Below are 13,594 nucleotides of genomic sequence, written 5' to 3'. Positions count from 1 at the left end.
CGATATAATAGTAAAACACTGACAGGTAAGCATTTTACTGCATACTGAGTACTTTTACTTTTCATACTTTCAGTGCATTTTAATGAGAACAAACTGAGTATTTTCAGTGTGGTAATAGTACTTTTACCTCAGTGAAGAATCTGAATACTGTGTTGTCTCTCTTGTCTCCAGCTTGTTTGAGGAGGAGGTGATGTCTTACGTGCCACCCTTACTCCACCCGAGCTACTGCCTCTCCTCTCCGCAGAGCTCCCCCGGTGAGTCTGCCATGATGCAGCTTTTATTAACTTCATACGTTTTGATTAAATTTCACATATTCCACCTTCAGGTTTGGTTTGCATTGTCTCACCAAATAAAGGAACTCTTTGTACCTTCATATATAACACAGGTTGATGTCAACATAATAAACAAACTCACATATATGAGACAGAAAAACACACTTTCCTTCTTAAGCTGCAGCTCATTGATCAGCCAGTGACGCTGTAAAACAAATCACAAACAATGAAAACAGCACAAAGACAGTACATTTAATGTTTTACCTCCAAGAGGAGGGACGAGTCTCATGACAGTCTGATACCAAATGACCATCCAGGATTAACCTGCGTTCAGGTTTCCATCCTTCCTCATCCATTCAGGCTTTAGTTGATTTCCGCTCGGGATCATCAAAATTTCATTTTATCTCCGTCTGCCTGTATCCGTTTTCCTATTTTTTACCCATCTGTCCCCCTTTTCCTCGCCTGCCGTCCCTGATGGCTTACTTTCACTGTCCGTGTTGTGTTTTCTTTCATCCTCTCAGGCACCCAGCGAGCCAACGCCCGAGCTCCCGCCCCCTATAAACGAGATTTTGAGGCTAAACTGAGGAACTTCTACCGCAAACTGGAGACCAAGGGTTACGGACAGGGGCCGGGGAAAGTCAAGTAGGTTTCAACCCAACAGGTTCAAGAGATTGACTCTTTCAGTGATCTATGCAACATGTGACGGCTCAGAAAACAGCGAGAGGTTTCCTGATTCGGGTGGGAGGCAGGTGTGCAGGGAGGGTCAGGTGAGGGCAGGGGGGTTACTGCAGGGCAGGAGGGAGCAGCTGAGTCTGAAATGAAGGAGAGCTGAGCAGACAGCTGAAAGAAGACTAAGAGCTGGATGAAGCTGTGACATAATGATATAAACTGTGCTAATCAACACCTGGATTTGATACCTGTGATCTAAAAGGAAAGGAGAAATAAACAAGGCAAAAGCTTTCCTAAACTAAATGGACTGAAATCCGACTGATGCGTCTCTTTTCAGCCTGTTCATCAAGGTGTCTGCGTTAACTGTACCTCCAAACAGGAAGTGATGTCATTTCTTTGGGAAGCAGGAGAGCCGATTGTGTGAATTCCTCTGCCCGGAGCAGCATCCTGTACTGACAGCATGTCATTACGTTCACATACAAACAGGAGATTAGTTTTGTCAACTGCTGTCTGTGTGTCTAAAGGCTGATCTGTCTCATTCCTCCGCATCACTGAGCTCCACGCCGCACTGATGCACTGCCTGACATGTTCCCTCATTAGCATGAACACACAGTGTCGTTTACTTTGGCTCAATCCCACATTCGCCGTAAATACTCACTGGAGCACCACACGTGTACTAATCCGCTGCTGAAAATAGTCCCAAACAAATGCACATGATGGGATTTTGTCAGAGAAATGTAGAATAATTCCAGGCGTCTCGTTTAAGTTTCATCTCTCGGCTCACACATCAGGTCTAATACTGCTGGATCTGTGTGTGTGTGTGTGTGTGCTCCCAGGCTCATCATACGCAGGGACCACCTCCTGGAGGACGCCTTCAACCAGATCATGTGTTACTCCCGCAAAGACCTCCAGAGGAGTAAACTTTACGTCAGCTTCGTGGGCGAGGACGGGTGAGGATTTATCTCCTTATCGCGCTTCAGTCCGCGCCGCTGTGAAATGTGCGTGTTTGCTAAGTGTAATTGATCCAGGGGAGTTTTGCTGAGCATTCGCTCTTATCTCGAGCTTCAAAATGTACAATTACACACACACGTCTGATAACATCCCCGTAAATCCACAGTCTTCTGGTGAATGAGCGGCTGGAGCGAGTGGGTGGGGAAGAACTACTATGAGGGAATATCAATAGGTGGAGTCGCTGTGAACGAGCGCGTCGGTTACACAGATGATTGGCAGCGTCTGTGCAGTGAATGACTGACAGTCTGCGCTCTGTTATCAGATAATTGTACAGTCTGTTTTTGTTGAAAATGCACGATGCTGATGGTCGTTTGGGTGGAGAGATTTCATTTAGACTCCACAGTGCACATTGTTCCTTTAAGTGCTTCAGTAGCTGCAGAAGGACGGAAATCACTGACATGTCTGTGGATGTTTCTGATTGCAGGCTGGACTACAGTGGACCCTCCAGAGAGTTTTTCTTCCTGGTGTCCAGAGAGCTGTTCAACCCGTACTATGGCCTGTTTGAGTATTCAGCCAACGACACCTACACCGTCCAAATCAGCCCCATGTCCGCCTTTGTAGACAACCACCATGAATGGTGAGCTTTGCAGTTCTGTGCGTCTGTCTGTCCCGCGTCCACGGCGTCTGCCTGCTGCCTGTTTGTCTGAGGTATTCTGCTGCTGTGAAGTCCTCATCTCGTCTGCTCTGACTGCTCTGCGCTGATCCCAAAATAGAAGTCATTTGCAGGGTGCTGGGTGGAAATTTGGATCAGCGATTTGTGGCTCACCAGTCAGTTTTGCCTCAGTGTCACCGGTTTGCTGGACGGACGGACGGATGGATGGATGGATGGATGGATGGATGGATGAATGGATGGATGGATGGATGGATGGATGGATGGATGGATGGATGGATGGATGGATGGATGGATGGATGGATGATTGGGCTGATGAATGGACGGATCATCGGCTGGATGAGGAAGGCAGCACAGGCAGCAACATAATCCCGAGTCTTCAGGGGTTTGTTTGTCATGCCGGACAAAGCTTGTGGCACTTATCAAATTTGGAAATGTCAAGTCGATATTTCTGTTCTTGTAGAAACAATCTTGTGCTGTTAGAGAAGTTCTCCTGAAAGATATGAAGGGAGGCGAGGAGGGAGGGAGGCTGCACAGCTCCTCATCTCCCCTGCTGGCTCAGTCAGTCTCTGCTACAGCACAGTTCTGACTCAACGCATCGCTCTCACACTTAATCTTGGGGGGGGATTTAATTTATTGTCATAAACACTGTCGCCATCTGGTGCATCTTCACTTAGAAAGTGAACTTCGGATTCTGTTAAATGCGACATTAAACACATCAACGAGTGCACATAAGGAGACAAACGTCCACAGTGTTTATGTATCCGCAGAAAGAAGGTTTGAAATCTGCGTGCGATGTTTCATTATCTCTGTAACTCCCTCCATCTGATACTGAAAGCACTCGATCTGAAGCATAATGTGAGTCCAGTTCTGACGCCGCAGCCTGTGTTCACCCGTGTTTTCTGTGTTGGGTCCAGGTTTCGCTTCAGTGGCCGTATCCTGGGCCTGGCTCTCGTCCATCAGTACCTGCTGGATGCCTTCTTTACCCGACCCTTCTACAAGGGGCTTCTTCGCATGTAAGTCCCTCAGCCCGCTTCTCACTCCAGTACCAGCCTGCAGGACACCAGCACTTCCCTCGCAGACTCCATTAGACCGTGCTGCGACTATGAGAGTCTCAGTCAGATCTTCTCAGCCAGCAGCTGGCTGGGTTTCCCATCAGCGTCTTAATTAATAGCTTTGTCCAAACGGTCTAAAACCTGCCAAAAGTCTGCACCAAGGACAGATGTTTCTGTAAAAATAAGGGCTCTGAACGTCCTCAGCAACCTGCAGCCTTTCCAGGCACCATTGTGCAACATTTATCAAACATACAGAAACGTATTTCAGTGATGTTACGTCAGCGAACGATACGATCCTCAACAGCCCAGTTGATTTTTAATCATTGTGCGCAAATTTCTCTAACGTGACCCTCCAGATCTGGGAAGTCGTACTTGGAAACTGTTTGGGAAAGGGCAGGCACCCTGAAAAAATACCAGGCAGGTGATTGGATGAAGCCTCCGTCTGTCACCATCCATCATGGGCTCAAGGCGTTCTTTGCTCTGTCAATGCTAACCTCTTTGCATCCTCATTGCATTCAAGGCAACTTTATTTACATCACACATTTCTTACAGAGAGTAAATGAAAGACGTAGATTCATTGACAAAGCAGAGGGATTGATGTCAGCTTGTTGGATGTTTGCAATGCAGATTATTGACATATGGAGTAATTTAGTGCTGCTGCTAAACCTGGTCCACACATGAGAAATTATATTAAACTAGTGGGATTTCTATGTTGAATCTGATCCAAGTCTGACTCCTCTGTGTTATGGTGCACCATAAAAATGACAATAATGATCATTTTCACATGGTTTTTTAGTATATAAGACGATCCAGGTGACTGCTGTCTGCACATCCATGCTTTCATGGTGCAGATTCACCTGAACACATCGTGGCAACAGTGGTGGAAAACAACAAAATATATTCATGCCATAAGCTGTAAATAAAGAGAGTGAAAACCCCAAAACAGGCTAAAATCAAAAGGTTAAAGGTACATTTATGGGACTGTAAATGAACGCTATAAGTGTGTTTTGCCTGCGGTTTTTATTTATTATCTGTGTCTGCAAGCGCGTCACGTCCCTCATAGCTGCCGTGGAACATCTCAGGGGTTTTATCCTGATACATGATAAATTTGAGCAAACATATTGTCTTGTCAAGCATCAGGCTGTTATGTTTTACTGCCTTTAGCTGTCTTTGGGGAAAGCTGCCTTACACTGCTATAAATTAACCTTTAACCTCCGTCCTCACAATCAGCCACGTTTTACGAGCAGGGCAACCCATCAATACGTTGTTGACCCCTCTGCCTGCGCTCATGCAGCCCGTGTGACCTGAGTGACCTGGAGTTCCTGGACGAGGAGTTCCACCAGAGCCTGCAGTGGATGAAGGACAACGACATCGAGGACATGCTGGACCTCACCTTCACCGTCAACGAGGAGGTGTTCGGACAAGTGCGTGGGCCTCTGACCGCCGCCGCAGAAAACTGAATGTGCGCTGAGGATTGGAGTTTTTAATGTCTGCATGCCTGTCTGCAGATTACAGAGAGAGAGCTGAAGCCAGGCGGGGCTGGTATCCCCGTGTCTGAGAAGAACAAGAAGGAGTACATCGAGCGGATGGTCAAGTGGCGCATCGAGAGAGGAGTGGCCCAGCAGACGGAGAGCCTGGTCCGGGGCTTCTATGAGGTACAGCACCTAACACCTGCGTCAGAGGTACAGCCAAGAGAGAAAACAGAATGACTGATAAATCCTTTTCAACCTAAAGACAATATGTTCGATGTTTGAACGCATCAGCTTCATTGATTTTTGTATTCATTCTGAATTTGATGCCTAAATGTTTGGTAAACTGAAGACTCTCCCTGCTTTATATATGACCTCAGATGCCCAACAGTCCACAGTCTGCGTTGTTGTGTTTGTTGCTTCATAATGTGACACGTGTTTTTAATGGGAGGCGGCTTGGCACACTTTTGCTACAGAGCCTGCAGGATGTGGTTTGGCATCGTCTTGCTTGAATCAGCAGGGACGTCCCTGAAAAAGACGTCGTCTGAATCCTTAATTCTCCCTGCATAGATGTGCAGGTTGCCCATAGGCGCCAACACTCCCCCGTACCGTCACAGATGCTGCCTGTTGAGTTTGCACTTGTGACAATCTGGATGGTCTTTTTCCTCTTGAGGACACGCTGTCCAAAAACACTTGTGGAAATGTGGACTCGGGTTCAGAGCAGCTGGCAGAGTTTCTGCCTGTTAGAGTCTTAACTTGCTTTTGCAGATGGAGCGACAGACTATGGCAAAAGTGTCCCTGAGTCCATGTGTTCATCTCATTTATCCAGTCATGTGTTCACAAAGTGGTGAGCGACTGAGCCTTTCCAGGATGCTCCTTTCATACCAACCATGATCCTCTCACCTGCTACCAATGAGCCTGTTTACCTGTGGAACGATCCAAACAGGTGTTTCTGGAGCGTTCAGTGTTGCTGCGTCAGATTCATAATAAGCAGATATTTACAGAAATCAGTGAAGCTGATGAGCTCAGACATTAAATGTATTGTCTTTGTGCTGCTTTCAGTTGAGTTTATATCAGAAAGGATTAGTAAGTGATCACATCCTGTTTTCTTTGTTTTACCTAACTTGTTTGGAATCAGGGTTGTGTTGATGAGGCTCTGCGCTCCTTTGAAAGGACAATAACTCCCATAACGGCTGTAATAAACTCCGATCCGTACGAATGACGCAGCGTGGTTGCGTATTTGTTTTTTAAACTCGGGACCCCGTCAGCATCCTTCCACCCACGCTCCCGGCTGACATCTGGCATTTTCAGCGGTGGATGACGAGTCTTTGAGCAAGCGACTCTTGTCACAGTAATTTTCAACCAGAACGGCCTGAAAAAGTCGTGATCGAGCCAAAAGAACAAATGACAAAGCAGCGCTGCATTTCAGCGACTTAGCTCTTCATCACATGTTCTGCTTTTCATCTTTGACTTTTTTTGCCTGTTAGCGTCTCTGTCGGGATGGAAGTTAGATATTTGAATTGAAATAGATGGCATGGGTGACTTAGTAGTACCTATTTCACGCCTGTTAGGATTCCAGTGAATGTGCAGTATGTAGTTATATAAATAGCCGTGTTTAGGTTTGGTGCACCGCTCATCTAAAGGCCAAGAACGTCTGCAGTGGTCTGTTCAAACTCAGAGTACTGACAGATCAGCGTGTGTGAATTCCTTCCAGTTTCTAACTGAAAGAAGATGATGCTGTGATCTGACAGTCCTGGACCGCTGCTCACATTCTGCTTTTCCTCATGTTCTCAAAACTCAGTCCCTGGCTGAGCAGGGGGACGGATTACCGCCTCTTTGTGGGCTGCATGTGTGTGAGTGTGAGTTTCCAGACCTCGGTTTGCTAAACAAATCAAATCCAACATTTACTGTAAACAAACTGATGGAAACTTTTCCCACAGAGCTGCTGATCCTGCCTCCATCTGTGTCTCCGCAATAAGGATCCACTGTAACTCTTCTCTGAAATCCCTCAATCAACCTGACGTGTGCGATAAACGAACTGGCTGCACCATTTGTGATCCCGTGTGCGTGTGTTTGTTAGGTGGTGGATGTGCGGCTGGTGTCCGTGTTCGATGCCAGGGAGCTGGAGCTGGTGATTGCAGGCACTGCGGAGATCGACCTGGCAGACTGGAGAAACAACACGGAGTACAGAGGAGGTGTGTAAAGCTGCAGGGAAGCAATGAGGCAACGGAGCGCAGGTGTAGATGAAAGCGCTCATGGCAGGCTGACAGCAGCGTGACAAAACTAACAAAGTCAAATGCAAACGCTGGCTGCCTTTCAGGTCACTTATTCATCCACAACTTGAAGCTGCAACCATTAACTCTTCTGCTGCATTCATGTGGATTCAGATGATGACGCCTCCCGAGCAGCACAGGAAAAACACACGCTGATATGTTGCTCTGGCGAAGCTGCCGTCTTCCTGAATCCATGTGAATGCAGCGTTAAACCTCAGCCACCAGCTGAGCTACTTCCTTATCCTAATACATGCCATTCAGGAGGGCTCTGTCCGCACACCGAGCTCCAAATGTCTATTCATTATGCTTGTACAACACAAAAAACAGCTCCAACGCTGTTAGAAATGTGGCTGCTGTGGAGCAGATGGAGCCCGTCTGAAATGCTTCCAGTGGACCTTTAAACTGCGACGGAGACGTGATGTTCCAGCACGACCGGAACGTGACAAAGCTGCATCAGTCGAGTGGACGCGAGGGGCGGCGCGCTGCTGCAAACAGAGGCCTAAATGCAGCACAGGCAGAGTTTTGATGTTTCTCGTGTTCCCATCAGGGAGAAGCTGGAGGCCTGGATGTTTGCATTTAACTCTATTAACTGTCGGTTTTCTCTCACTTCATCTTAAAAGGTACAAATATGCACTACTCTCTCTGGTTATTGTAGTTAATAGACAGTGATTCTTGAGTTTGAGAAATAATTTTATTACCTATTTAATAACTGTATCAGGCTTTACTGTAATGTGCATCATAATGAGGCTGTGAAACTTTGGGGAGCGATTGCTGTTTAATTATTGTGATGCTTATTGTGCGCAGTGCAAGCTGCAAGCGCCGGTGTCCAAACCGTTTAGAAGAGATCACATTAAAAGGCTTTTTAAGGGTCTGGCCAATACAGTTGAAAAGCGGCCAGCAGCACGGAGACGAGGGAGCTCAGAGTGAGGTTCGGCCATGACTCAGTGCGAGGCTCTTTTAATCCAGGAATCGACTGAGATGGGCAGAACGGCTCCGGCCATTAAACATTAAAGAGCAGGGCCCATTCAGAAAAATGTGAGGGGGGAGGTGGAGGAGGAGCGGAGAGGAAGGGGCGGCGGAGGCCTTATTTGTTCTTCATCTGACTCATCATCGTCCATCTCCCCGCAGGTTACCATGACAACCACATAGTGATTCGCTGGTTCTGGGCGGCTGTGGAGAGGTTCAACAATGAGCAGAGGCTGAGGCTGCTGCAGGTAAGGCACGTGGGTGAACGCATGCGCGCGGCCTGCCCCCGTGTGGACGCCGGGGGTCCTGCAGGCGCCGCAGAGCAGAAAAATGCTGCTTTAATATGTCTCTTATGTGGTTATACAGGTGTTATAGACTCATTTATGACAACTTTGAGTCTTCAGTAACAGTGTTTTTGGATGCTGCTTTCACACTTTTTGTGCCTTCTTCTCTCTAGTTTGTGACAGGAACCTCCAGCATTCCCTACGAGGGATTCGCCTCTCTGCGGGGCAGTAACGGACCCCGCAGGTTCTGTGTGGAGAAGTGGGGGAAAATCACCTCCTTACCCAGGTAAGATGTCTGAAGGGATGACTTAACAGAGGGGACAGGGCCGTATAGTTTGTCGTTTTGCTGAGGGGAGTTTTTTTTCTCTCACCCCACATTTATGTTTTATATCAGCCCTCCCTTGCAAAATTAAATGTTGATTATTACACGAGATTAAACAGATATAAGTGATGGCCTTACTTTGCAAAACAGGTCATAGAGGTGTGTTTTACATTCCTTTCTCTCTCTCTGGGCTTTAGTTTTCAACTAACTTATGGAACCAGTAAGTCAGTTTTAAGGAGCAGAAACACAGAAAACACTGAAAATCTTTCTGTTCAGTGATGAATCCTTTCAAAGGTGTGATCAATCGAAGCCGACAGAAGAAAACAAAAGTCATTTTCCTGTGATGTTATTTTGGGAAATCTGCTTTTTCTCATATAACAAGATAAATTAATGTGTTATCAGGACAAAATGAGCTTTGTTATCTGGAGATCACGGGATAATTAACTCATGATCTCCAGATAATGGAATTAAAAATCTAATCTGCAGGCATGGCCCTTCTCAGCTTCCGTAGAGACGCTCCTCTCGATACTCATCCTTTGCTTTGTGTGCCTCCGCAGGGCTCACACTTGCTTTAATCGCCTGGACCTCCCTCCTTACCCCTCCTTCTCCATGCTCTACGAGAAGCTGGTCACTGCTGTGGAGGAAACGAGCACGTTCGGCCTGGAGTAACATCATATCAGCTCACGCCCAGGAGCATCTGGAAGTCCACCTTTCTCGCTTCAGAGAGACTTGGAAAATAAAACTAATAATCCTCAAAAGGCAACTAACCCCCCCGTGGATAACTCAGCTGGGTTTCTCCACTGGCTTTTTGTCACTCAGCACGCAGGCTTCGATCCGATTCTCCGCCTTTCGACGATGAGCGAACACCTTCTGGAAGAAAGGCGGAGAATCGGGCTTTGAAGAGCTGTACAGTACAATTTCTTGTTTTCATGGTAACCTTTGTTCATTGAGCCACATGTGTGCTTTATCTCTTCAGTTGATGGCCTTGTTTACTGGATTTCTAGCACCCCCCGTCCTCCTCCTCGTCCTCCTTCGACCTGCACCTCAGAGACAGCTGCTCAAAAACCACCCACCTCCCTCTCTGGACCTCTAAACTGTGTCCTTTCTTCACTGGGGCTGCAACGTTATGAACTACAATGCACACACTAGTCACCTTTGCACAAAACACACCCAAACATGAGACATTTTGTTTTTATTGACGGTGCAAACCAGTGTTTCCCCTGAGATTTTTTTATCAGCATGGAAAGATGACATTTTAGACTTCCACCTGAATATTAGCGGGCCTGTATGAGAGCAGGGGATACACTAGAGTGCACGCATACACACTCAGCTACACAAACATACACATATTGCTTCAAACCAGTTGTTCTGAGACTGAAAACACACTTGTTTTCACAGTTTTGGTTCCTGAATAAGCTGGACAGTGAGTCACAGATCATCAGTGACCTCTCTGGAAAGTGTCATAGACCCATTGTGATAATGTCGGCAGGTGCTGGTCAGGACTGTTACCTTCACTACTGCGACATCAGAGCTCTTGCATGGGCACATGAGGTGAAGACGTATCTGAGACATGCACAGCATATGCTCAGCAAGGACACCCAGTATCACACACACACACACACACACACACACACACGCAAACACATGCATATAATATTGCAGCATTAGCCTTGATGCTGTGGGTGCACCTTCTTACAGTGCAGCAGATGCACTCACTCCAGTATACAGACACCTTCAGTCAAACAGAAGTGCAGGGTTCCTGTCTTTCAAACTGTTCCACACATTTATCATGAGTAATAGATGCAGTTTCTCACACAGACAGATGAAGCCCGCCCGTGAGTGTGACACATGTTGACGCCTCCCACCCAATGAAAGTGATGAATGTACCAAATAAGTGACTGAATGTATGAACCTCAAGCAACTCTGCTCGGCCCCAGCAGGCCGAAGGGGAAACACAAAGCGGAGGGAAAGGAAATCAAACGTGGCGCGGTTGCTTGAGGAACGAGGACGCGCTTCAATGGATGTGGGCGCCGGATTGGGCCTTGTAGGCTGACAGACACGAGCCTGGTGCCGCCCAGGTGAGGGTCAGGGTGCAGCGGTGGGATCTTTTTAGTGCCTCTTGGGTTTTCCTGACCATAAAGTGAAATTTCATAAGGAAAGCTATTTTATTTCCTGGTAGAAATTTGATCAGATCCATGTGTCTCACAAATCAAAGATGGTGAAAGTTAAAGAGCTGTGCTTTAAATTCCCAAAACAGATACCAACACAAGGGGGCAGCAGGGTGTGCTCTCAGTGCTCTGCTGATTTTGCTCTTTCTGAACGACCTGACCAGGTGTGTGATGTTGTGCGGATCAAGCGCCGGCCTTTAGGGCTGTATGGATATTGTACTCTCGAACTTTTGGCGTGCAGGTCCATACCAGACAATAGTTTTGTCCTGAAAGCATGTGCTAAAACATTTCTCTAACTCCTAAGTGCACGAGCGAAACCCTGAGGACCCTTTCACTCACACTTTCTTACATGCACACAAAAACATACACAAACACACACACATACTCGTTTTCTATGGGGTGCATGCAAGATTACACCTACTGTACAGAGTCCTGTTGGAGCTAGACCACAGGGGCTGGGGTAGTGCTAGAGAGCCCCACATGTGATGCAAGATGTGGAGGCAGACTTTCGTATCCCGGCCCCCCCTCCCAGTCCAATACTGCATGCGGGATCTTCCCGGTCAGCTCTGTGAGCTGTGCTGGGCCAGACACCCCTAGATGGCGTTGTGTTATAGCTCGATATTGCATGCTGAAATAGTGCAACACACTGTCCTTACTAGCTTTTTTTGCATGAGGATATCGCTATCCATTCAGAAAAAGGGGTGAGGGAGCTGGTTAAGTTGTTTCACTTGAGGCGTGCGGCCTTATGCTTACCTGGCACTGTCATACCTTGAGTGTTGAGATCGTGGGAACAGGGTGTAGGAAATAGGTGCTTCAGTCACTTAGTTTAGCTTTGGAAATGGGAAAACATGTGAACGCAATAGTTTGTTTCCTCTATGACAGTATAATGGCGAGTATCTTGGCGGCATGTTTCAAAACTGTTGTTTCTTTCACATGTGCGTGTCTGCCTATCTTAGTAATAGGTCGGTGGTTACGGTTCATTGGTCATGAATCAGTGGTGAATCAATAGGGCTGTTTTGATTTTGTGAAATGTGAGAGCACATGTACGTGAACCATGTGTGCAGTCCTGTTTGTCTCTTTGTATATAGATGTATATGTATGTCTGTCCTGTTGTGTGTATAAATATATATTTTGCACCGAATGTACCAAAGGTTTGGGGCTTGCAAAGTCAACCATTAGGCCTGCTCTCTCTATTTCAGTCTAACAAACACATCACACTCCTGGCTTCTGCCTACAGAGCATCACCTCATGTTTGCTTGAGGGGCAGATTTGTGGCATGGGCAACAACGCTTCACGTTAGGATATACATTCACTCGGTCAGTTTGACATTTTCCATAATGAGGCTTTTCTGCTGCAGAAGACTGGTAAGATCGATGACTTGCTTCACATCCAGACGAAGACAGTTGCACCTCTCGTCTTTCCTAGTACATTTCTGACAGGACCCGGCTCCGGTTTTCAGAATTCCACTCTATGCAAAGCTCCTGTATGTGTGTCTCCATTTCACCCCAATGATTGTAATAAAAGAGAACAAATGGCAAATTTTGATTAATGATACATGAGCCTTATTTATCTTCTGCAAGAGGTTTGCACCAAATTACATGTGCGAAGAACAAAATAGGAGACACTTTATAATCTGAAAACTAGATAAATAAAAACCTAAAAAGACAACATGGGGAAATCCTATTTAAAAAATGTCAAATTATAAGACTATCCCTGTACATGCTTAACACACTTGCAATTGCACGGTGCTATGAGAAGTTGCAGGGTTTAGTTGCTGAAGCTTCTTTGCCAGATGATAATAAATTTACCTGTGCACAGTGGACAGATGTATGTGAAAGCTCATTTCTCCCTATAAAAGAAAAACTAGATGAAATATTATAAATGACAGAAATAAAAATACTCATGGTAAGTTGAAGTTAGAACATATTAAGCTATATTTACAACATAGTGAACCATAAAAACAAGTTATCAAAAATATGAGGAACAATGCCAAAAGTTGGGCTCATTTCACAATCAGGACTTTTTTTTGCTAATTTCACAATGTGATGCAGCATCTCATTATGTATACTCACTACCTCAAAATTAGTGACGATAGAGTTTGACTTGTAAATCATCATTTTAGATAATATGTTAAAATCATGAGAAACTAATGCCAAGTCAAAAGTAAAATTTGTATTCATAATCATGATTGGAAAGTCACAATTAAGATAATAAATGGAGATTTTGTGATGATAAGACATATATATATGTAGTTATATGACTTCCCATGGGTATTTTTAATTTCTATCATTCCCGAATCTTTCATCCATTTTTCTTTTCCTGGCGGAAATAAACTGCCCTCGGTTTATTTTTCTTCATTCGCTCGTACGTATAGTTACAGAGTAAATGATTACAGGTGACACGCCTGTAAAAACGGTATTCACGTTTCAAATAAACTCGAGCTGGCCGTTTTTCAAACGCGTATGTAGTGCGCATGCGCAGGGCAGTGACGTGTC

The 13,594-nt window shown here is 45.9% G+C and overlaps 1 protein-coding gene across 1 annotated transcript in view; it reads left to right on the top strand.

The window, feature by feature from the left end:
* hecw2a (HECT, C2 and WW domain containing E3 ubiquitin protein ligase 2a) overlaps positions 1 to 12,642 on the top strand; it is a 35,470-nt gene extending 22,828 nt beyond the window's left edge. Inside the window, exons 20-30 of the mRNA XM_070975763.1 lie at positions 172 to 254; positions 794 to 914; positions 1,778 to 1,891; positions 2,377 to 2,529; positions 3,480 to 3,578; positions 4,912 to 5,041; positions 5,126 to 5,272; positions 7,167 to 7,281; positions 8,488 to 8,573; positions 8,783 to 8,895; positions 9,489 to 12,642. Of these exons, the coding sequence (XP_070831864.1) occupies positions 172 to 254; positions 794 to 914; positions 1,778 to 1,891; positions 2,377 to 2,529; positions 3,480 to 3,578; positions 4,912 to 5,041; positions 5,126 to 5,272; positions 7,167 to 7,281; positions 8,488 to 8,573; positions 8,783 to 8,895; positions 9,489 to 9,600 (1,273 nt within the window). The 3' untranslated portion in view covers positions 9,601 to 12,642. The remainder of the gene's footprint in view (positions 1 to 171; positions 255 to 793; positions 915 to 1,777; positions 1,892 to 2,376; positions 2,530 to 3,479; positions 3,579 to 4,911; positions 5,042 to 5,125; positions 5,273 to 7,166; positions 7,282 to 8,487; positions 8,574 to 8,782; positions 8,896 to 9,488) is intronic.
* Positions 12,643 to 13,594: the final 952 nt, after the last annotated feature.

The sequence above is a fragment of the Chaetodon trifascialis genome, chromosome 12 (assembly GCF_039877785.1).
Source record: "Chaetodon trifascialis isolate fChaTrf1 chromosome 12, fChaTrf1.hap1, whole genome shotgun sequence".
Classification (NCBI taxonomy): Eukaryota; Metazoa; Chordata; class Actinopteri; order Chaetodontiformes; family Chaetodontidae; genus Chaetodon; species Chaetodon trifascialis.
This window is presented reverse-complemented; position numbering and strand designations above follow the sequence as displayed.